At 39.2% G+C, this 25,738-nt stretch overlaps 1 protein-coding gene across 1 annotated transcript in view; it reads left to right on the top strand.

Moving 5' to 3' along the window:
* Window positions 1-25,104, top strand: part of LOC135203997 (uncharacterized) — a 61,567-nt gene extending 36,463 nt beyond the window's left edge. Inside the window, exons 16-39 of the mRNA XM_064233921.1 lie at window positions 284-394; window positions 535-646; window positions 1,144-1,312; window positions 2,259-2,404; window positions 6,870-7,048; window positions 8,079-8,184; window positions 9,450-9,584; window positions 9,742-9,910; window positions 11,253-11,256; window positions 11,937-12,116; window positions 12,731-12,868; window positions 13,735-13,998; window positions 14,620-14,678; window positions 15,034-15,191; window positions 16,285-16,415; window positions 17,233-17,354; window positions 17,751-17,946; window positions 18,419-18,614; window positions 19,186-19,296; window positions 19,751-19,926; window positions 20,180-20,304; window positions 21,499-21,698; window positions 22,719-22,958; window positions 23,723-25,104. Coding sequence (XP_064089991.1) covers window positions 284-394; window positions 535-646; window positions 1,144-1,312; window positions 2,259-2,404; window positions 6,870-7,048; window positions 8,079-8,184; window positions 9,450-9,584; window positions 9,742-9,910; window positions 11,253-11,256; window positions 11,937-12,116; window positions 12,731-12,868; window positions 13,735-13,998; window positions 14,620-14,678; window positions 15,034-15,191; window positions 16,285-16,415; window positions 17,233-17,354; window positions 17,751-17,946; window positions 18,419-18,614; window positions 19,186-19,296; window positions 19,751-19,926; window positions 20,180-20,304; window positions 21,499-21,698; window positions 22,719-22,958; window positions 23,723-23,787 — 3,492 coding nt within the window. The 3' untranslated portion in view covers window positions 23,788-25,104. The remainder of the gene's footprint in view (window positions 1-283; window positions 395-534; window positions 647-1,143; window positions 1,313-2,258; window positions 2,405-6,869; window positions 7,049-8,078; window positions 8,185-9,449; window positions 9,585-9,741; window positions 9,911-11,252; window positions 11,257-11,936; window positions 12,117-12,730; window positions 12,869-13,734; window positions 13,999-14,619; window positions 14,679-15,033; window positions 15,192-16,284; window positions 16,416-17,232; window positions 17,355-17,750; window positions 17,947-18,418; window positions 18,615-19,185; window positions 19,297-19,750; window positions 19,927-20,179; window positions 20,305-21,498; window positions 21,699-22,718; window positions 22,959-23,722) is intronic.
* Window positions 25,105-25,738: the final 634 nt, after the last annotated feature.

Raw genomic sequence — 25,738 nt, 5'->3', positions numbered from 1 at the left:
TGAAAATGAAATAATTACATAAAATCCAGCGAGTCTTATTCGTTTTTTTTTTTTGGGGGGAAGGCAGATAATTATTGAATGTCTTAAAAATTTTTGACACAATTCCTCATTTCGAAACCTTAAGTAATGCCTACAGTGCACCGCATCAGGAGATGCATTGACGGCATTCACCCCCTCCCCTCCCTACGGAGTCTTTTGACGCGTCATTCTAAAATATTAAAAGTGAATTCTCATCCAGACAATAGTCTTTGCATCCTTCTGACTTTTAATTTTTTTTCAACAGGGAGTAAACACCATAGTATTTGAGGTGTCATTGCATTACCCGACCGGTAGCCCCACATCCGTCACGATGACTTGCAACGGGATGACAATATCCCTGGCTGCAACAGCAACGGTGAGGAAATCGATTTTATTCGTTGCAATATCAAGGTTTACGTGATATATTTTCCATTTGTTTACTTGGCCGTTGTGTTTTCAGTATGCCATCCAGAACGTTCAAACACTTAACCGTTCAATGTTCCCATTCCACTGCAGACTGTCCAACCGGGAGACGTGACGGGGGAAACAGCCAGCCTGGTCGCGGGAACGAACCTCAACTGGTATCTCGGATCCCAGGGCGGCATCCTCGTTACTCTGAGGTTCCCAAGTAAGTCCTCCTCGCGAGCAATTGAGGAACTGGCATTCCCGCAGTGATGCTTGGGAGTCAATTGCCAGCTTTGTTATCACTGATTTTCTCATGGTCTCATGAACTAATGTTGCGAAGTGAGTTACCAACTCATTATCGTAATAAATAAATAAATTAGTAAATTATCAAAATACCAGGAGAATAAAATTAGGGTAGTGATGCGTTGCTTCTCTACTTGAACATCTTAAGTACCAATTGCGTTCATTACCTCGTGTAAGAAAAAACAACAACAAAAACAACAACAACAAAAACACTACCCAGTTGACTAAGAAATTTCTCAGCTTTGAAAAAAATCAGTCTTTAATTAACAATATGTAAGCCAATAATAATCAATTTAAACATTGAATCACCTGATAAATTTCATATTTCTTCAGTTCAAGTGAAGTTATTTCAGACATCTGCAGTCCCCATCAACTTGACTGAGACATAGAATCTTGATGTTATTGACTTTTTTCCAGAAAATGGTACCCCATACAAAAAGCTGATCCTGGAAACCGCCGGCGACCTGGAGGTGACAGGCTGGGGAGCACAAGTGTGCAAGGCTGAGGTAGTCAGTGCAGGCAGAGCCGTGCCTTGCATTGCAGGTCAGAGCGGTGCAATCAACGATGCGGTTGTCCTTCAGAAGGCGTAAGTTGCAAGTTTGCTGTTGATCGTTTTTCTTTCCGCAGGGTCCATCTCCAGATATTAGATTTATTTTTCTTGAATAATGACAATCAGAAAAGGCAATGCAGTGTTGTTCAAGGTTCAAATTATCTTACTTATTACTGAGTTTTGCTGGCGTAAGACTCTAGGATTGTTTCATAATTAACGTCTACTTTCTTTCTCATCTGTAAACTTGAATTCATTCACAAAACCATACTGGTTAGAAAACGTACTTGTGCAAAATTTTTACTCAGCTAATTTTCAGGCAAATTAAGACATAACAATGTAACCATACTTATTCTCTCTCTCTCTCTCTCTCTCTCTCTCTCTCTCTCTCTCTCTCTCTCTCTCTCTCTCTCTCTCTCTCTCTCTCTCTCTCTGATAAATACAACAATTCCTCAATACTTGAAGGCTAAAGCCTAAAGGGACACACAACTGAGATATATAGGCTTCAAATTTTGAATAGGTTCGAACTCACTTCCAAGATTCTCAGAGATTCAACCACGGCGTTACAGACCACGCATCGCCAGTCAGTCCAATGTATATGTTTAGCTGCTATCAGGAGAGACAATTAAATATATTCTTTCCACCAACAGGAGATACAATTAAGTGTATACTTTTCACCAAAAGGTTGACAATGAAATATATCGTTTCCACCAACAAGAGATACAATTAAGTGTATACTTTTCACCAAAAGGGTGACAATGAAATATATAATTTCCACCAACAAGAGATACAATTAAGTATATAGTTTTCACCAAAAAGGGTGACAATTAAATATACTCTCTCCACCAACAGGAGATACAATGAAGTATATACTTTCACCAAAAGGGTGACAAATAAATATATCCTTTTCACCAACAGGAGATACAATGAAGTATATACTTTTCACCAAAAAGGTGATAATTCAACATATCCTTTTCACCAACAGGAGAACCGATTCACTCTTCAACGACAGCTTCCAAATGGACCTCGGGTCAGCTTGTGGCGTCAACAGGCTCAGTGGATACACTTCAGACTACGAAGTGCGTCTCAGGTTCATATATCAAATTCCTCTGGGACAAACCTTGCCTGCAAGTGAGTACAAAGATGGGCTACCTTGACTTTGACTTGAGAATGCTGATGTTTGAATTTTTCTCATAGAGGATGTTGCTTCTCAAGTGTTGAAGCAACAAACTAAAGCTTTATTGGTCTGTGGCTAGGTCATCGGTCTGCGAAGAGCACTAGATATGTCTTGCTAAGTAAAATGAGTCTAGTTTGTTGGACATCAGAATATCATGAGGAGTTTGCCATTGAAGGGTTAATGTCATTCTTGGAGTTTTTGCAACCAAGATGTCTCCTGCTTATTAAAATGAGTCTAGTCATTTGCTGGACATCAGAAAATCATGAGGGCAGCTCGCCGTTGAAGGGTTAATGTCATCCTAAGTGTTCTTGCAACCACAATTAACATGTAGCGTGTAAATTAAAGAATATACAGTAAACTCCCCTACCCCGTTATTCGCGTTCTCACGATTTGCGGGGTTCTTTATGGATCATAAATAGGCATTATTCGCGGAAACTTCGCCCTATTTTTTTTTATAGTTCAAACACAAAAATACCTATGAAAATGCTTCACTGTGAAATATTCACTACCTACTCTATTTTCATATCATTTTCATGACTAAATGTACTTTTTGTGATAAAAATACTAAAATACTCAGGGATAAGCATTTTTAGAGGTATTTATTTGTCTCAACAATAAAAAAAAATATTATATGATTGTGTAATATATATATAATATATATAGATATTATATAGATATATATATTATGTATATAATATATATATATATGTGTGTTATATATATATATATTATATAGTATATATATATATATATATCATATATATACATATATATATATATATATATATATATATATATATATATATATATATATATATAACCGAGAATCTAGATCTAGGTTATTCTATTTTAAAAGGTAGCAATGGATCGTTCGTCTAAAGCAACTGGCAACACCCCCTCTCTCTCTCTCTCTCTCTCTCTCTCTCTCTCTCTCTCTCTCTCTCTCTCCACGACACACCACCACCTCCATTATCTAAGGCCATCAAATCAGACACGGAACTTACAAAAATATGCATTTATTTAAAAGCAAAGTGTAAACCAAATAACTCAGGTTCTTAACAAAAAGATTAAATGAAAGGTTGAACTCAGATAACCCCACTCCATATTTCTACTCCAATAATCCAACATTATCTTAGTCATAAAACTAGGCATAGGCATAGTACAGTATACCATCGTAATTAAGTCAGTTTCCCTTGTCTCAGATCAGTTCCCCTTTCTCCAGAACTGGCTGTTAGAAGACAGGAGAACACCTCAATAAGCACAAGATTAAAATCAAAAGATTACATGAAATACAACATCTCTGAAATAAATATTCAAATACAATCCAGCAACAAATATGGTTACCCATTCAACACAGTATTCACAACACTTCTCTCAAAAATACTTTTGCAGAAGCCATCTTGGCTTCTCGCCTCTTCTCTGTAAGGATCTCTCGTCATGGTTACCTTACATCTCGTTATGTAGGGAAAAGCTCGCACACACGCACAAACTCACACACATTGTCCACACCCAGATACTGCCTAGAACCAGTTTCATAAGTCACCTCTGCGACCCACCCATAGCGACAAGACAGGCACTGATCTGCTAAGACAGCAACTTTGATATCACGCCACCCAATGAAGATACATCAGCATTACTGTGTCTCCATGGGAAGTTAAATGATGACTCTCTACATTCTAAGAAAGTCACAGCATCTCACATTACAACGGTATCTAAACATATTGTCTTAACAAATCTTACGACAAATCTCGTAGGAAAAGAAAAAAAAAGAAAAAAATAATAACAACAATAATAAGTGAACTTTTCCCCATCACAAAGCACATAATATACATAATATATATAATCCAACATTTTCCCTCATAAATGCAGTGTGTACCGTTACAGAATTTGTTATTGCAACGATTCCATCGATCAGAAACGACCGGAAACAACCCCCTTACATAGATACATCTCCGTGGAATGCCAAAATCAACATCTCCCAGAATAGTGCAAAACTCCTAGTAATCAACACCGAAGGAAAAAAGGCAGCAACCGGACTCATCACAGCATTATCAGCAAAAATCCACCTGTGAACACCTCAGGTGCTCGAACTGCACTACTGATTTGTCTAGTCAGACTTGCAATGCCAGAAAACATTATTCTCCAAAAATTCTATACTAACACCATATAATCACATTTCACAAATTATCTCCAGGATATCACCAAGGTGCCCCCCAAAAAATTGTCCTCAAAGACATAACTCCCCCATGATATTAGTAGTGTCACTCGCCTCCATTAGTCACAACACCAAAGGAACCACAAATCCCCCTCTTTAGGCTTGTAAATATCAGAAATTCAGCTCCAAAAATCATGACCACAAAAAAATAAAAAGTCACCACCAAAGATTAGTGCGACCCATATATCACCATATTATTAATAATACCACTCCGGTAATAAAAATATTCCCCTCCATTTCACTAGCATCCACACATCACCATATTCCCTCCTATTTCACCAATAATCACACATGGAACAAAAACAAGTATCCAAAAAATATTATTACACTCCAAGCAGGGTAATCAAAAGTGAAACTCTGTCCCCCAAAAAATGCACTCAAAGCATCTAGCTGATACACTCTAAAATATTGCCACATATCTCCTCTCACAAAGGATTCTATTTGCACCAAAATGGGTGCAAAAATAATTGAACTAAACATAGCTCTTACCACCATAGGCCTAAACTCTGGGCTATCTCCAACAAAACAAAATAGCACATGGCCAAAATATTATATCTCCAATTCTCCAGTAAAATAACCTCGAAAAGCCTCTCTAAGAAGCTCAATGTTACAGTCAAAAACTATAAACTTTCTGTCTAGCATAACTGCTGAGAAGGGCAAAAACTTGGCACATAAAATTACCCAGGAAATTCTAAAAAAAAAATCATCAGTGTGCCATAACTCATTACAACAAAACTCCAAATCCAAAGTGTCTAAGCAAAGACTTCCCCATATTCACTTCGGCACGGACCACCAGAAACTTAATCAAGTTTCCTATCTCTGGCAAAGTTGCCACAAACACAATTGTGCGAGAGGCCAACAATTTCTGGAACATAAATATCCAGAAAAAAAAATGTAGTGCCATCATGTAGACATTCAAAAAATGCAAAAATTCTCCCCTAAATCTCACTGCAGCATCAAACGGCTGAAATTATAAACACATTCCCGAACAATGATTCCCAGTCACGAACTGAGATATTAAAAAATCTACAAAAACTGTTCGGAGAGAAAAATAAATTCAAATTCGCCCGTGATAAAAAAATAAAAAACTTACGTCAGCGATGGCTAACGTCCAAAAGGGGAAAAGTAAAACCAATGGCACTGTTGACTGTTCCCGTGACACCTGTAACATCTGTGACTCACGTAGACTTCAAGAAATTATCTGCTGAAACCATAAAAAAAACTCAAGGGCTATCACAGAAAACTAAAAAAAAGACCGGTAGGTATTCTCAATATGACTATTACCATAGTCTTGAACAGGCCATCAACACAAATCCTCCGATAAAACACCATTAAAATTGTGGTTAGTACCTCCCATATTCACAAACATCACCACCCTTAGTATCATTACAAGCACCCATGTTAGTATCAGAAATAACACCAATATCAGTATCACCAGTATCACCAAATTCACCAAAATATCACCAAAAATTATTATCGCCTTGAACTCCAATATAATCCCCGTAAATATCTCCCGTAATAATTCCACTTAGATATCTCCCCGTAAAATATCTCCGGTAATAATTCTCTGTAATAATTCCCCGTAAAAATCTCCATAAAATATCTCCCGTATCACCAGTAAGGGCTTAATATTGCCATTCCCCAGTATCATCACCATTTGACATCACCAATGGCGTCACCATTTTAAAATAGTCTCCATATCCCAAACACATCCCCCTTCTAAAATCATCTCTGTATCCCCAATTATAACCATGTCCTCTACCATTGCGTAAAGGCATTCTCCAAAGCGCAAGGAAAACTTGCACCATTTATATTCATTTTCATTTTCTCATTACGCAAAAGAAAGAAAAAAAAAATCATTCTAAAAGAAACCCTACGGACACATCACATCATCCCTCAGTGGCTATCAGCTGAAGTGGCATTGAACTTTTCTATTAAAGCCAAACTCACCCCCACAACCCCGGCACAAAGAAAAAAAGAAGTTCACCATTCCGTTGGCACTAGCCCCATGGAAGACACTTGCCTCCCTTTTGCTGCCTATTCAAAAGATACGCGAGTGCGTATGCATGAGCGAGCGCTGTCTCCAATGACCCCGAGAACTGAGTTGCATGTATGAAAACCATACAACGGTATCTAAACATATTGTCTTAACAAATCCCTCTTTTATGTAACATATATGTATGTATGTATCATTCATTTCAAAGGTACGAACTTCAACGTGAGCGTGGGAGTGAGTCTCGATGACACACTCATCTGGACCGGGTGGAATCCCATAGTAGCAGCTGCTGGAGCACCGGCCACCGCGGATGCCAAAGTACCCATTTTCGTCTTTCTTGACCCTTTGGCCCAGACGGTCGTTCCGGGCGTGCCCACTATGATAAAGGTGAGTTTGCTGTCTGTTTTTCTGTCTGTCTGTCCTTAGGAAAATTCTTCTTTCAATATAAGTTTTTTTTTGGGCGTCTTAATTAGATATATATGGTTGGAACTGATAGATGAAAGTAGGAAGACCGAATAACATATTATATATATATATATATATTATAATATATATATATAGATTAATATATTATCTATATATATATATCTATATTATAATATATATAAATATATATAGATATCTTATATATATAGATATATATATCATACATAATATGTATATATTATTATATATAATAAATATATATAGATATCTATATATCTATTATATATATAATATATCTATATATTATATATATATATATATATATATATATATGATATCCTGGTGATTATTGATCCCAGATTGTATGATCCACCATTGTATATACTCTGAATATGTTCCACTATTGTAAGACTCAAGTTCCACTAGTGCATAATTTCTAAATAAGTACGACTATGGTATACTTTCTGAATAAGTTCCACTATGGTATTACTTCTGAATAAGTTCCACTATGATATATTTTCTGAATAAGTTCTATTATTGTATACACTGTACAAATTCCACAATTATATAATTGACGAATAAGTTCCACTATTGTATAATTTCTGAAAAAAAAACTAATGAGGCTAAAGGGTTGCAGATTGGTATGTTGATCATCCCAACCCCTCTAGCCTCAATAGTTATTTTTTATATTTAAAGTTAAAGTCGGCCATAATCGTGCGTCTAGCAACGCTATATAGGACAGGCCACCCCGGGCCGTGGTTAAAGTTTCATGGGCTGCGGCTCATACAGCGTTAAACAGAGACCACCGAAAAGTAGATCTATTTCCGGTGGCCTTAGTTTTACGATGTAAAGAAACTCGATTGCGCCGGAGAAACTTCGGCGCATTCTTTACTTGTTTAATTTTTTTACGGCTTCAGTAACCTATATAGGTGTTGTGACGCAAGTTTGAGTAGCTATATCAATCAATCAAGTCTCATCTGTCTCTTTCCAGATGAACTTGAAACTTCACCCGCAGACAGTGGGTGTTTACAAAATTAATGTAGCTACCAGCAACGTTGCCGCCTTACTTATTTGCAGAGTATATATTCTGGGTGTAGGTAAGTCTTCTTCCTTTGTCTAGTACGAATCTTTGATAAACTGGTGCTGGCGTGCCACTTCGGTGGCCGCGAGTTCGATTCTCGGACATTCCACTGAGGGGTCAGAGATGTGTATTTCTGGTGCTAGAAGTTCACTCTCGACGTGGTTTCGGAAGTCACGTAAAGCCGTTGGTCCCGTTGCTAAATAACCACTGGTTCCATTGCAACGTAAAAACACCATACAAACAATAAACTTATGTGTCTAGTTTACGTTATGAGTTTATGTGGGTTCGTATCTTTTCACATTAGTGTGCTTTGTTGTGCCGTGATTTTTTTCTATATATTTTTCTCATTATTTTGATCACACACACACACACACATATATATATATATATATATATATATATATAATATATATATATATATATATACATATATATATACATATATATATGTATGACAAAAAATATATATACGTATACAGTATATGCATATATATGCATAGTATATATATATATATATATATATATATATATATATATATATATATATGTGTGTGTGTGTGTGTGTGTATACTAAATAACAGGATAAAAATAATAGTATAGATATTATTTATTATGTATACATATATAAACATTATTTTTTTCAATTTCTACTGTCCCTATTTATTGGCTAAATATATTGCCTTTCCCTTTAATTTACATCCATATCTCTGTGTTTAGTGTCATTAAATCATGTGGCCCGTATGGATATCATCGTTTTGGTTACTTCCATGGTTGGCACCTCAGATACAACTGCAGTGAGCTGCGCATCTGGTCACTAGACACTGGAATTATACTTTTATAAACCCCCCCCCCCCCCCCCCCCCCCCCCCCCCCCCCCCCCCCCCCCGCGAAGCCCGTCCCCGCTATGCTAAGGATGTTGTTGTAGAACATCCTTTTCCCACGTTCTCGAGTAAAGAGATTAAGGTGGTACAAAATTCCCGGGTCTGTCCTGGGTAGTGTGACCTCCCCAGGCAAAGTTTCGGGGGTTTGTATTGACCTTGTCTAGCACCAAGGCAAGGACCAATGTGATATCTAGAAATGACCCAAATTTCTTCGAGGTAAATATGTTTTTTCAGGTGTACAAATGTGACTCCTGATTAAAAAAAAGCGGCTGCTTTTTAAAAAAACGTCTCGATTCTAGAGACCAGGAGCTTGAAAATGAATGAGAAATGAAAATGAGCCTTTAATCGAGTTCTATTCCTTCGAGCGATTGCGTTCAATTCTGCTCCATCCTTCCGACAGGCAACAACTTCCCTTGCGTGGACCCTGAACCTTATGGCAAGCATTTAGACCCTCTGCAAACAACAAAAATTATCCACAACCCTGCCAACTGGGGACTGAGCGTTGACATTGACTTCGGAACATTGAGGAACATAGGTGAGTGAACGTGGATTTTTTTATTTTTCTTAGAAGCAGTAGGTTGTAGAATGACCCAGTTTACCTTTGATTGCGACTTCTGTCGAACGACCCAGTTTGCTTTTGATTGCAACTTCTGTAGAACGACCCAGTTTGCTTTTGAATGCAACCTTTTCAGGCCAAGGCACCATCTTTTCCGACCTCATCGCTGACGATGACACCATCTCCCTGGGGATCATGGTGCGCGGGGTGGTTCCTGGTGCTGCAACCCTTACTGCCATACTCACGAATACGGGGACAACTACCACATTACAAAGAGCATCACGGTTGCTGGTGCTGATCCTTCTGTAAGAATTGATAGGAAGAAAGATATCTCTCTCTCTCTCTATCTCTCTCTCTCTCTCTCTCTGAACAAATTTGAATTGGATTTCATTACATGCTCATAGAACAGTTAACAATTATATCTCTCTCTCTCTCTCCTCTCTCCTTCTCCTCTCTCTCTCTTCTCTCTCTCTCTGATACAAATTTGAATTGGATTTTATTACAGCTCATAGAAAAAACAGTTAATAATTCTCTCTCACTCTCTCTCTCTCTCTCTGATACCAAATTCTGAATTGGATTTTATTACATGCTCATAGAACAGTTTAATAATTCTCTCTCTCTCTCTGATACAAATTTGAATTGGATTTTATTACATGCTCATAGAACAGTTTAATAATTCTCTCTCTCTCTCTCTCTCTCTCTCTCTCTCTCTCTCTCTATCCTCTCTTGATACAAATCTGAATGGATTTATACATGCTCATAGAACAGTTTAATAATTCTCTCTCTATCTCTATATCTATGATAACAAATTTGAATTGGATTTTATACATGATCCATACAACAGTTTAATAATTCTCGCTCTCTCTGCTCTCCTCTCTCTCTTCTCTCTCCTCTGATACAAATTTGATTGGATTTTGATACAGCTATAGAACAGTTTAATTAATCTATCTCTTCTCTCTTTTCTCTCTCTGATACACAATTTGAATTGGAGTTATACATGCTCATAGAACAGTTTAATAATTCTCTCTCTCTCTCTCTCTCTCTCTCTCTGATACAAATTTGAATTGGATTTTATTACATGCTCATAGAACAGTTTAATAATTCTCTCTCTCTCTCTCTCTCTCTCTCTCTCTCTCTCTCTCCTTCTTTTCTCTCGATACAAATTTGTATTGGATTTATTACATGCTCATAAGAACAGTTTTAATTTAATATACTCTCTCTCTCTCTCTCTCTCTGATACAAATTTGAATTGGATTTTATTACATGCTCATAGAACAGTTTAATAATTCTTCTCTCTTCTTCTCATTGATAACAAATTTGAATTGGAATTTTATTACATTGCTTCATAGAACAGTTTTAATTAAATTCTTCCTCTCTTCTCTCTCTCTCTCTCTCTCTCTCTCTCTCTCTTCTCTCTTCTTGCATACAAAATCTGGACGAATTGGATTTTACTTACAATTGCTCATTAGAAACAGTTTAATAATTCTCTCCTCTCTCTCTCTCTCTCTTCTGATTACAAATTTGAAATTTGAATTGGATTTTTATTACAATGCTTCAATTAGAACAGTTTAATTAAATTCTTCTCTCCTCTCTCTCTCTCTTCTCTCTGATTACAAATTTGAATTGGATTTTATTACATGCTCATAGAACAGTTTAATAATTCTCTCTCTCTCTCTCTCTCTCTCATACAAATTTGAATTGGATTTTATTACATGCTCATAGAACAGTTTAATCATTCTCTCTCTCTCTCTCTCTTTTTAAGCACTAAGAGACAGAGCTGTTCTAATACGACCTTACAACATCAAAGAGCATAATTATTTTTATTTGAAAGAAAAATTCATCACCATTTTCTGAATAGCAAAATTGGTTCACCATCTTTTATAAGCTGCAAAATAAGTCCGCTATCACCATGTCTTTTAATTGCGAAATAGGTTCATTATACTTCTTGATTTAAAAAAAGCTTCAATATTTTAATTCAGCTAAAAAACATTACCATCAATCATTATAATTCGTTGTTTCACGAATGCCCTTATCGATATTCTTAAGGCTGAGAATATATTAGCCTTTATTTTCATAAGTTTAACAAAGCCCCTTCCCAGTACTTTGAACTCTTGGAAAACGGAACGAACATAATTTGTATTAAGGTAAAATACGAGTCTTAATTGTTCTGGTCAGGTGGAAATATGTTTAAGAGTCATTTTCGTCCATATGAAAATACAGTATAGGTTGTTAGTCTTTTGCTGAGGCATTAATTATTACGTTCGCTATTTTTTTTTTTTTTTTTTTTTTTTTGTATCTCTCAATGATTTTCCCGTCCCACCTTAATGACAGGTCGGCGCCCTGACGGCTTCTGTCGCCGGGACTGACGGCACCAACGCTGCATTTGACGGGGTCATGAAGATGGTGGACATCAAACTGACCTTCCCAGACGGGTACGGCCATCTGGTCAAGATCAAGATTATCAATACCCAACTCCTTGACATCAGCCTCTGCTTCGGAGGACTCTTCGAGGTAATAATGTTCGGGAGTTCAAGAAGCCTCCGTATGACGCTTTACGCGATGATTTTGTTCATAATTCCGCGCGTCACTTCGTAAACTCAGGGTCTCAAGATTCTTCTTAAGACCATGCTTAAATTATTCTCGGATGTTAAGCCGCTAATACCCACGCTCGTTTAATTTCACTTCACTTTGGGGATAACTCGCTTCTAATTGGAATGGAGTTGGAATTCGAACCCGTGTAATATTGCAGGTCTCATGGCAGTGATCCCTTATGGCTGAGTATAAAGGCTTAGCCAACGATCTTCCAGTCCTACAACTCACCCCTTTGTGATCATGGAATCTGATATACAGGGTTTTAAATGGAATCTGATATACAGGGTTTTAAATGGAATCTGATATACAGGGTTTTAATAGATGAGCCAACGTACACTAGATGGCACTGAGGACATACATATTTGTAAACGATTCCCGATTCATAAGGAGTGGCAATTTTTCTCTGTGGTTAACAAAATTCTTAACGTATTGCACCTTCGCTTGAACTTCTTCTGCAGTTCCCAAGACGCGATGCAGTCAATAATGTCGTCTCTGTTCCTCACGAAATCTTTCTCTCTTTGTGACATGTATAGGTTGGGAAGAACCTGCCGTGCGTCGTTCCTCCTCTGACAGTTGCCATGAAGAATGCAACACTCGTAGACGAGACGGTAACCATCGACCTTTTCCAAGTTTGTCACAGCAAGATTTCGCCACTGGCTGTTGATAATCAGGTAGGTTTCGAGGCCCGTTCTCTTTCTTTCTCAGTGTAGCATAAAAAAAACAATTTATTATGCAAAAAGAGAAAAACAGGCACCCCGGACGCGGTATGCGTATAGGGGAAAGCCCTATTTGATGAAGGGCATTGACTGTGGCATTTTATACATAACTTTTCCACCCTATTGACTACAATGCCAACGTCATTCATCAAGGCTGATATGGTACTAGGTAGTATCACAAAATATAAATGCTTACAGATATCTATATAATAGGAGAATTACAATATATATAAAGTAGAAATACAAATAAAAAGGAATAATGAAAATTTTGAAAAGCCTCTCTCGACCAATAAGTGAGCTTTTTTTCTCCCGTGAATATGTCTGTAGATGGTGTGTCACATGACGAGTGACTTTTGATTCAAATCAGACGCTATTCATTTGGCAAAGTCCGTCTGAAAAAGGAAAAGATTCAGTAGAGACCTTGAGTGTGTACTTTTCAAAGCCAACTTAGCAGCAAACCTGGTTATAAGGTCACTGAACTATACACCCAAGTGTATTGTTTAACAGTGCTATTGCTGGTCTGTTGTCTCGTCGCCGACAACACCAGCACCAGAAGGTTGGTAAGAATGAAAAAATCAAATCGCAGATCTTCTCAAGCAGCGCATTCATCCCTTACTAATGATATACAATTAGATTTATGCTTGTTTTGCTTTGAGAATATTGGCTGAAGAGTCGGAGACTCTTGAAGAGACATCAGTTGTTTCCACGAGGACTCTTGAAGGGACGTCAGTTGTTTCCAAAGTTTTAAAAAAGTTGTCTCTAGTCACCATTTTTTTACACAGAATTTTCCATTCTCGTTTCCATTCATCTCTTCATCACAGCTCATCGCGCGCTTCGGAGTCATGTTCATAGACGGCGGCGCCAGCTCTGCCACTCTCTCCGTCATCGTCACCCAGGGCACGACGGATCTAGCGCCCATTTCTTACACGGTCACGAAATCGGCGACGGCTTACACGCCCACGCTCGCCACGACTGGCATGAAACTGGAACTCTTGGACAACACCACCACGACTGTGACCCAGGGTCAGAGGGTGAAGGTCGGTTTTGCCTTTACCACAGCGAAGTTTGCCACGCTGCCCGTTGAGGTAAGCCTTTTTCCGTCTCCTGTGTGTGTCTGTGTGTGTTGGTACGACAGAGTCCTACTTCCCCCTTCGGATATAAGGGCAGCCATATAGGGCAAGGACCCGTGTTGGCATAAAGCCACCTGATCCTGAACCAACCGGGGCACTTATTTTGTGCGGATGCTGATGTTTAATTTTTATTGATCTGCTGATAAGAGGAAATTGAATACGTAGGTATTCGTTAAAGGAAACTTTCCATTACCCAGAATTTAGTAAATGAATTAATGCATTGTCACCTTTTTTTTTTTTATTTACGTACAGGTGGAAATGAGTCTTAAGAAGGAGTTTCATGTATACCTTTAACTACTGTGATGACTACAGTGTGGCCTTTCCTTGCTTTCATTAATTACTATGACTTTAATGAGTTGCCTTTATAAACACAGCATTCAAATAAAGTTACATTGACGTTTGCTCTTTTCCGGGTACCACAGTTCAGGATGACAATTCTCAATTTATTAATTTAGCTATCGGTTTAACTACCAAGTTGTTTTGTTCTGCAAAAGTAGTATTTTGATCAAATGGTTCTCCTCTATATCAACAGCCTTCACACCTCATCAGTGACCATTTTTTTTTCTTCTTGGACAGATTGGCATCATGACGCCATCAGATGCTGGCCGGGCTTATGTCACCGTCCACGGATTCAAGTAGGCGAATCGGGGCTCTTGCAGCCTTCTTCATTAGTATGATTATTAATTGGAGAAACAAATCAACAGTCATGTATGTTTACGTATATTTAAAGATAAATCTGTGTGCGGAAAACTTTAGGGGAAACTGTTTGATTCTCCTTTTCAATCTCAGATTGCAACTTGCAATCGAAGTTTCTCGAGCGCTTTCTGTACAGATTGGTCTCCTAAATATATGTCCATATACATAACTGCATTTCCCTCTCCATTTCAAAACTGACGCTAATCTGAGTATTTTATTATTATTATTATTATTATTATTAGTTGTAGTAGTGGCAGCAGTATACCAGTCACAAAACCATTCACTCTCTTCCAGCTTCCGCGTCGGCGGCGGCAAGAACGTGGGCTGCCTCTTAGACAACTGTCTGCTCTACAAGGCGACGATCATCCAGAATTCGTCCTTCGTCATCCCGATGATCCATACCTCTCAGACGGACACCCTCGTGGCCAACCTTAAGTACATCACTAATCACGGTACGTGTCACCTCGTCAGGTTCGTAGTCACTCATGGATGCCTCCGGTCATAGAGCTGAATTCCATCCATCCCCTCTCTGGACAACGGGTCTGCATAGTGACGTAAGACGGGTACACACACCGAAACTTTCTACAGCAGAGTTAGGTCGTTGAACATTTGGCCATTTTCGCACTCCTAGACACCTGTCACCCAGAAAGGGTTGAAATGTTAAATCTCTCTCAATCGCCCGGACATCCATGGACTTATATGTGTGACTGTACTCTCTTCTTTTCTTTCCTCCTTACGTCGTTCTTACCTACCTTTCTTCGACTACGGCCATTCGTCCTTGCAGCGGGCTCTTGAGAATACTAAAACAACAATCACCACCCTTAGCATCTGTTTCTGTGTTCCCCCCCCCCCCCCCCAAAGGCATCTGTTTCTGTCCCTCCCCCCAACAAAAGTATCTGTTTCTGTCCCTCCCCCCACCATAAAAAGCATCTGTTTCTGTGCCTTCCCTTTCCAAAAAATAATAAAATCAGATAATTCTATGTCCGAATACATTTCCATTTTAAGTACGAATGAGGATTACAAAATTGAGGCGTTCACAATATTGAGGGTCCCCAGAGCTCCAAGTCGCATTTTTTTTTTTTTTTTTTTTTGTTTTTTTTTTTTTTTTTTTTTTTTGCTCCAAAGTCTTCTAAAAATATTCTACTTTACCCATGGAAAAGCGTACTTGCATATGTAGACTCCAAAGTGGTCGAAAATCCCATTATCAACAAGGGTGGGGATATGCCAGTTTGAAAATGCCAATTGACAAACGCGTTTTCTCACGATTTTTTTTTCTAATCAGCCCCTGGAGACCCTTACCATTGTGAACTCCTCATTCTAGATTTGTCTCTTTTATGAAGTCAGTTGTCAGTCTAACCAATGATAATACTTCCTCTCGTTTTTACTATATACAGGTAAAGTGACTCTAAACGAACCGCCTTTACAAATGTGCTTCATGAAAAAGCGAACCTTTTCATCTTTTGTCCTGATTTTGAGATTTTCATGTGAGTTTCTTTGTAACAATTCACGTATCACAGCCACCGCCCCCCTTTTCCGATTCCGCAGGAATGACCCACTTACATAATTGTGCCAAAACCGAGGACGACCAAATGTGGGTCGAGGCCGACCTCCTCATCGCGGACCACACCAACTCCACGGCCAGCGGAAACATCTTCACCATCAGCTTCGCTGTGAAGGTTCGTCGTGCTTTTGGGGCTCTATCAAGCACATTTTGATACAGATTTCTTTTTTTTTTTTACCCATGAGTCTTTTTCTGGAAGGGGGACTGGTTTCTTTTCTGGAAAAAAAAAAGCTTTTTTTTAATTTCTGGAAGAGGAACTGTGAGTGCTAAGAAAGGGTCTGTTTTTTTTCTGGAAGGGTGACTGGCTTCTTTTCTGAAAAAAAAGACTTTTTTATTTCTTGAAGAGGAACTGTTTTTTTTTTCTAGGAAAGGGCCTGTTTTTTTTTCTGGAAGGGTCATTGGCTTCTTTTCTGGAGAAGGGCCTTTTTTTTTTATTTGTGGAAGAGGAACTGGTTTTTTTTTTCTGGAAGAGGGACTTTTTTTTTTCTAGGAAAGGGCCTTTTTTTTTTTTTTTTTTTTGTTTTTTTTTTTTTTTTTTTTGAAGAGGGACTGGCTTTTTCTGAGAGTTTTTTTTTCTGGAAGAGGGACTGACTTTTTTTTTTGGGGGGGGTGAAGAAGAACTGGTTTCTTTTCTGGAAGAGGGTCTTTTTTTCTGGAAAAGGGACTGTGAAAAGGGACTTTTTTTTTAAAAGGGACTCGTGAAAAGGACCGACTGGCTTTAAAGCAGTGTTTCCTAACCTTTTACGACCCCAGCACTGCACTGCTCTGTTAAACCGTAGGAAAAAAAAAACCTCCTTGTGGGAAAACATCCATCATAACTGTGCAACATTTCCAATGGCAAGAGGCTGCTACTCTTAGTTCTTATCTAAATAACTTCAGAATACTCTGTAATTAAATTACAGCTTCTCATTTCAGTCGCTCTTTGATTTCAGGCTGGGAACATGATTTTCGTCACTGAAAAAGACCTCGTCCTCTCCCGCACTGGAGCCGAGAAGATAACGGTTGCCACCGAGCTGGAGGTGACGGAGGACATCACTCTCCCGTTTAATCCACTGTGAGTTTAATTTATATATATATATATATATATATATAGATATATATTATATATATATATATATATATATATATATAATATATATATATTATATATTATATATCGTTAACGGTATACTTTCTTTTCCAAACCACCCCCCCCCCCCCCCCCCTGCAAGACATATTTTGAATTTTCTTTATTAATGTTAACATGCTCCTGCAACAGCGAAGAGATTTTTTTTTAACCACGAAGGAGCACAAATTCACATTTATCAAATAGATTGATTGAATTATTTGATTAATTTTTTTGCTGTTTTAAAATTGGAATAAAAGGGCTGCAAGTGACCTATAGCACTCGCCTTTGCAGCCGAATTCTCATGAGTCATCATCAAATCACAAATTTCCTTCCAACTTGCAGAGCCCAGATAAGCTTCTCCGGCCGCATACACCACGACATGAATGTCTCTCAAGAGGAGGCCAACAGCGCCAAATTGAGGCTCTACCTGCCGAAGTACCTGGGCCTCGTCAACAACACCGCCCTCACCATCCCTCTGGATCTGTGGGATTCCAACATTGCAGGGGTCGTCACCGCCACCAATTACATCGATTTCGACGTGAGTGTGGACTGGCATGGCGTTGTCTGTTGGTATAGTCCCAGCCAACGAGTCTGGAGAGGTCTCAGTATCGTGATCTGGCAACTAGTCTCTTTTTGAGTAATCGGGCACAATGTTGCTGATTTCCTTGACGACTGGGTTGCAAGGAACGGTGAAACGTTTAGACTTGTCCATGGCATTAGTATTGATGAACCAGTCGATTTGACCGAGTTGGATTGATTGAATCTGTAGTCTAGAATGCCACGTTGAAGTTGTGATACCTATTTACAGTAGTAGTCAGTCAATCAGTTAATCGAAAATGCCATGATGCCGTGATGTCCATAAATAACACCTAGTTAATCAATTGGTCCTGAGTGACATTGTTTTGGGTTGCTGATTCATATTACTACCTCATCCTATCATTCTGGCTGGTGTTTCATTGCTGTGATTGCAGTCAGTCCCTCTGAACCTTACGTTTTTTTCGCTTCAACAGATCTTGCACTTGTTCTTCACCGATCAACTTGAGGTAAACTTCACACTGACAGTCGATCCTACCGGCATCCTGCCAAAAGGCTTAGGTGTAGTGAACACTACCGTCATCATGAGACTAGTGTGTGTCACGAAAAACGATGCTACCGTCAGATACTGCAGCAACACTTCCCACGTTATGTTCCAAATCAATGGACCCGGTAAGTTAGAGGGGTACTTTTGTATATAAAAATAACCTTTGAATTTCTCTCGAATTCATAGTGCTCTTTAGGATAGGCTTGCCGGTACAGTCATCTATCTTGAACGGGAACTAATCGAAACGGCTTTCACCTCCCTTGAGGCTGGTAGCCCACTGCTTAGATTATGAAATAGTTTTGAGCCCTTTGGAATACCAGTCGAGTGTCTTCCATCATACTGATTCGACTCCTTTGGATAGGGCACAGGGAGGCTGCCACATGAGCGCATCATACTCCTTGGGATAGGGCACAGGCAGGCTGACACATGAGCGCATCATACTCCTTGGGATAGGGCACAGGCAGGCTGACACATGAGCGCATCATACTCCTTGGGATAGGGCACAGGCAGGCTGACACATGAGCGCATCACACTCTTTGGGATAGGGTACAGGCAGGCTGACACATGAGCGCATCACACTCCTTGGGATAGGGCACAGGCATGCTGACACATGAGCGCATCATACTATTCTGTGTTTTTCCATCAGATTGACTGCACTGACTCACACAGTCTTTTTTTTTTCTTTTTCTCTATCAGATTGCTTTGATCCCTTGGGACTGGCCACCATGCAGGACTGCCAATTGAGTGCGTCGACTGCCATCGATGCCAACACTGCACCTGCTAAGGCAAAGAAAGGGTCTGGAGGAGGTTGGTATCTCAAACTAACTTTTTGTTTGGAAGTAGGAATGTCAACTTCGTGTATTTTATATAGTTTATTAATTTTCAACATAGACAAAATTCTTTAAAGAAACAAAATCACACATATACCTAGACAGGCAGGTTTTATTTTACCTAGTAAATGTAGTGTATATAATACGATCACTCTGACGATGAAGGCATAGGGCTAGCAACTTCATCCTAAAATGACCTGCTAATAACCCTACATACAACAGGCAAATGTGGTCAGCTGAATATAGTGTATATAGTATGATATATATATATATATATATATATACACTATATTCAGCTGACCACATTTGCCTGTTGTATGTAGGGTTATTAGCAGGTCATTTTAGGATGAAGTTGCTAGCCCTATGCCTTCATCGCACCAATTACATCATCCACCTCGTAGATCAGCACCTGACATTCTAAACTCTCTTAGGTTGGTCACCTGCTGTTCGCACGGGCACTGGTTGGGTGCACTACATTACTGTAGATTTCCTCAAAAAGACGAGGGTCACAAAGATCCAATTTGAGCCTGTCACTGCAACGAGGAAAGTCACGCAATTCAAAATGCAATATTCCCACAGTGGGAAATACTTCTCCGACGCCTGCCCCGTGAGTGTTTCAAAATAAAAATAAAAAATGCCTTGACTTGTTAGTATCCATATCTGAGAAAATAAGTTACTGATAGCTATAAAAAGACTAGTGTCTTGATTTGTTAGTGTCAAATATCTGAGAAGATAAGTTACTGACAGCTATGAAAGAGAAAGATCTTTATTTTGGAAATATTTTGCCAAACTGTTGTCGACTGTTATGACAACCGAATGGAACACAGTGAGAGCTGTTTTCTTTCATATCCATCCGACAGGACATCATAACCGTGGTGAGCAACGTAGCCCAGCTCCCTCTGCAGTGTAGGTTCGAAGCGCGTTTCGGCCGGATTCTCATCGTGGCGGCCGACGGGACGGAGGGCCAGGCACCCATTGGCGTCAGGTAAGTAATGGCATTTCGTTTTCCTTCTTTGTTCACGTCAGCATTTTTATGCTCTCATATTCCGCAAATGAATAAAATGCTTCTCTTAACTTTAGTCTAGAAAGTTCATCTCTGTTGACAGCAGTTTTAAGATAAATCTTATTTAGACTATGGATCGCCTCAGTTGATTGTTTGTGCCTATGATTTTTTCTGTATTTCGCACGTCCGAATTCCATGTGGCTTTAAGAGCGTGTGAGGTTCTTCGTTTATAAATCAACTCCCTCTCTTTAGGTTGGCAAATAACAGGAATCCAAATTTTGGAAAACCAACATGGTAGAATCTTTAAAAGATGATTCATGTCCTGTAGTCATTCAGCAAATCCGGAAGGCTTTCTAAGAGATTATATAACAAACTGGCATCAAAGCTGCAGAGGTCATCGATGTATCTCATGAAAAGAAGGAGAACGATAAAATATGCAAATTACTTAGTCTCAGTGAATTCAAATTCTACCTTAGTGATTGATATTGATTTACCCGGCCCTACGGCAGCACGGGCTCTTGAATAATGGCTGAGCAAAACAAAAGCCTTAGTTATGTGTTGAAGTTGGATAGGAGATCTGGTGTGGACCTTTGGTCTCAGATCACTAACTGAGAGGAACTCTCATGGCGAGTGAGGCAGCAAGCATCCGTATTATGGGTAGAATGGTCACGTAGTTTGACTCCATACTGTACCATTTTTATGAGGTCTTTAGCCACAGGACTTGAAAATTTCACAGACCAGCCTCTCGGAAACATCAAGGGGAACTTTGACATTATTTTCACATTCACCACATTGCTTTGACATCCCCAGGTCTTGTGGAAACTACCTACAATTCCTAGTCTATCTTAGTTTGCTCTACTAAGTTCATTGATCTCTGTTGGCTTACGCATATATGTTGAGTATTCAACAGCATTGCAGACACTGAATGGCATCCCCAGCTGATGAGAATATCTGATAATTGTCCAACTCTCAGCCAAGAGAGAATGTCAGACCTCGAAAACAAAGCCCCTGAGGGTGTAGCCGAAATTGTTGTCTATGTAACCTTGCATATTTCAGCGATTCTCGCATATGAAGTTTATCCCTGATGAATGTTACAAGGTGGGGCATATTGAGGACGCCATGGAATCATCGTCTGAATCCTGCATATCTGAGGGATCTGTCCAATTCATTTCACAGGTTCGAGTGGTACGGGTGTCCCATCGAGCAAGTCAACTCCACGTGCGATACGTCAACGACAACTCCGATGACAGACACGACCAAGGGTTGGCGACATGTTGCCCACGACTCTGTCAACAACATTATCTATTTTTGCGACTTCATCCCGAAGAAACAAAGGGTTCAGTGCTACTCTTCTAAAGACGGAGCCGTTTGGAATGGTGAGTGAACTTACTGGTTCGTTTTTAAAACATTAGAGTTATATACTTTATGACAGAGGTATAGTGTGGTAAAGCGACGTTTTATAACACGCGTTGGTAACTTAACACATACATCGCAAACAAGTTGGACACAAGTCAGCGACTTTCTGGTAGTCCTAACCTGTACTTATGTGTTTGTTTGTGTGGTATTTTTACGTTGCATGAAACCAGTGGTTATTCAGCAACGGGACCAAAGGTTTTACGTGACTTCCGAACCACGTCGAGAGTGAACTTCTGTCACCAGAGATACACATCTCTCAATACTCAGTGGAATACCCGAGAATCAAACTCGCGGCCACCGAGTTATCCAGTGTTTGCCACTTCCGGACATTGACTTGTTTTCAACCTGTTTGTGATATGTATGTGGTCAGTTTCCGACGTATGTTGACGGCATGTATTACTGTGGTGCGGAAGTACCCTTGGGCACGATGAACAAGTTAGGAAAGACAGAAAATTCACCAGGGCCTCTCATACTTGGCTGAATCTAAGAGGAGAGAGAGAGAGAGAGAGAGAGAGAGAGAGATCCTTAAAACCAGCCTTCCACCTTATTAAACTGTAGAGAGAGAGAGAGAGAGATCCGTAAAACCAGCTCTTCCACCTTACTACAACTGGACAGAGAGAGAGAGAGAGAGAGAGAGAGAAAGAGAGAGAGAGAGAGCCGTAAAACCAGCCTTCCACCTTATTAAACTGGAGAGAGAGAGAGAGAGAGAGAGAGAGAGAGAGAGAGAGAGATCTGTAAAACCAGCTCTTCCACCTTACTACAACTGGATAGAGAGAAAGAGAGAGAGAGAGAGAGAGAGAGAGAGAGAGAGAGAGAACCGTAAAACCAGCCTTCCACCTTAACTACATCTGGAAAGCGCTGACAGCGCTGGACCCGGCACTATAGTATAGCGAGTCCAGTTACAGGGAGACACTATTGGAAGAAGATAGGCGCCAGTTGAAATCCACGGTAAACAAATACATCTTCCTGTTTTCTCGCAGCCTTGCCCAGCTACATCGGACGCCTGGTCGGCTTCGACGCGGCCACCGGGAAGATGTACGCCAGGGACCGGAAGGAGCGGGCGATGGTCTCCAGCAACGACGGCATTAACTGGGGGATCATAGATTCGGCTGCTGCAGGCCCTCTGGAGACAACCATTGCCGCTTCGACTGGAAAGGCCTTGCCAGTGCCTGGGAAAGTGGCCGCTATGCTGAGTCCGGTGGTGTTCGGAGCCTGGTCAGGTAAGACTTCGATTTTTCTTTGATAGTATTGATTATGAAATGACAGTAATAAGCAATTTCAAATGGAACTTGGGTTATGTCATTTGGGCTGATTCTCTTTGGGCCACTTGGGTATTCAAGCTGACAAATTGAACTTGGGTTATATCATTTGGGCTGATTCTCTTTGGGGCACTTGGGTAATCAAGCAGACAAATTGAACTTGGGTTATATCATTTGGGCTGATTCTCTTTGGGGCACTTGGGTATTCAAGCTGACAAATTGAACTTGGGTTATATCATTTGGGCTGATTCTCTTTGGGGCACTTGGGTATTCAAGCAGACAAATTGAACTTGGGTTATATCATTTGGGCTGATTCTCTTCGGGCCACTTGGGTATTCAAGGACAAATTGAACTGTATTAATTTGGGCTGTTCTCTTTGGGGGCACTTGGGTATTCAAGCAGACAAATTGAACTTGGGTTATATCATTTGGGCTGATTCTCTTTGGGCCACTTGGGTATTCAAGCTGACAGATTGAACTTGGGTTATATCATTTGGGCTGATTCTCTTTGAGGCCACTTGGGTATTCAAGCTGACAAATTGAACTTGGGTTATATCATTTGGGCTGATTCTCTTTGGGGCACTTGGGTACTATTCAAGCAGACAGAAAGTAGTCAGTGGGGACGAAGAAATACTTTACAGTGATCTTGTATTTGACTTTTGTAACAAAGAAAAGGACCTCATTATTACGGAATAACAACCGAAAACCAAATTCTTCTCCCATCAGCTGACTACACTGGGATTTCCCTCAGCGGCGCGTACAAAGCCAAATGGGCTACCTGCTGCAGCTAAGAGCATCATCCTTCCTTCCTTCCCTGCGGCAACCGGTTTTTGACGCGCGAGAGGCCGCCTGCTGACATAAGGCCAGCTGCAAACAACAATCTCTCTCTCTCTCTTTTTGACGTATTTTCAGAACTAAGTCGGTTCATGTCCCCCACGTAAAGTGACACTCACGTCTAAAGGATAATATTATACCCTACACTCAGTCATATTGTAGTACATTTAATATCAACCACTACTTTCCATTTCGCTTTTGAAGATTTCTTGGAATGTCAAGACTTTATCATCCTCGCCTGTCTTTTGGCGAAGTGTTTAAGAAACTTAAGTCCAGAAACACTTGCATTTTTACAGAAGTTCTTTTGTAGCTGGATTCCATATTAAATGAGCAAAAGTAGTATTAACTGCTCATAATTATATTTATGTAATAGTTCACCGTCAAATAAGCAGTCGGTTAAACGTAGAAGCCAGATACTATGAAGATTTTAACTTCTTGTGGAGAAAGTTTCAAATTATTAAATTTGAAAATATATTTCCAAGTTATAATTCTTGTCAGTCATCGTTTTTTTTACAGTTAACCTGCACTGATATACCGGACACATGTACCGTATTCATCTATAGAAGACGAACAGTAGATCGCAATTGTATTTATAATCTTGGTTGTTGTTTGTGAATCTTATACAGCATCATTCTTTAACCAGTACAAATAAATTATGGCATATTTAACATCTGGTTCTCTCTCTCTCTCTCTCTCTCTCTCTCTCTCTGAAAATACGTTACATTTAAGCATTCTTCATGTTATATTATTTTTAAAATACTTGAAATATACTGGTTTTTTATCTTTAGATGTGAGTAAAGATGCCAATTATTTATCTAAAGTATTGCTAACACACTGTGTAAGGTATTAAATGTTGTACATTGTCGTAGATTATGCAGTAATGCGATTGCTCTCGTGCAAGATTGAGTACCGGTCATGCATTTCATAGTATACAATTCGTTAGGCCAATGGTAAATATATATGAACTACACAATATACTTTGTAAAGCATCCACGAATCGGCAACCACGGATTTGTTTTTAATATTCCGTGCTCGAAAATATAACTTCACTGTAGCCATCATTAGTAGATTAACTGTCCATTTCTGGAATAGTTTGATGTGTCTTTTTCTGAAAACTAAAATCATCCTATATATATTCAGGTGCTAACTTAAAAGCAAGATTAAAATTGTCACTTACAAGAATGTCAAGAACTGTAGTGCAAAGATATGCAAGTAAGAACATGTATTACTTGAACATGTATTACGCGTGGTCTACAATAAAGTTTCAATGGTTACAGTGTCTGTTCTTCGTTTCCATTATTATCAATGTGTTTGGTTGAGCTCGACAAATTGGCTCTCCTGAATAAGAATAACTATGCACTATTGTAGTAGTTGGATATACTGTAATAGCCTAGTTTTACACATTACTATAGATGTAAATGTTTCATGGCCTGAAGGAAGGAAGGGCATTTATAAATATCACTGCAGTAAGTGGATGTAAATAGAGCATCTATAAAATTTACTGCAGTGGTTGGATGTCTTGAAGCAGAGTCGCTACAGACAATACTGTAATGGTAAGATGTCCTGAAGTACAGTAGTGATGGATGTTATTACAGCACTTGTAAAGAACTATTTTTTTTTTTTTGGTGTCTCAACACATACGTCTTTGGGTACTAAATCCTCAAAGCGGCCAAATGTGATCAAAGCTGGAACTTAAAGAAAAAAAATCAAGATTACTGTACCAATATCCAGAAATTTTCATGAAATCAAAAATATTAAAACATCCGAAATGTTTTGTTGGTTGTCCTCTTTTTTTTAATGTCCCTGTTAATTGACGAACTTATTCAAATGTTGCTGACATAGCCTGCTGTAAGATATATTTTATAATCTTTTGCATCTCATTCTTATATTTTATATTCTTTTTCGTCT

Source organism: Macrobrachium nipponense, chromosome 44 (genome assembly GCF_015104395.2).
Source record: "Macrobrachium nipponense isolate FS-2020 chromosome 44, ASM1510439v2, whole genome shotgun sequence".
Classification (NCBI taxonomy): Eukaryota; Metazoa; Arthropoda; class Malacostraca; order Decapoda; family Palaemonidae; genus Macrobrachium; species Macrobrachium nipponense.
Note: the sequence above shows the minus strand (reverse complement) of the source record. Positions and strands in the feature narration are given on the sequence as shown.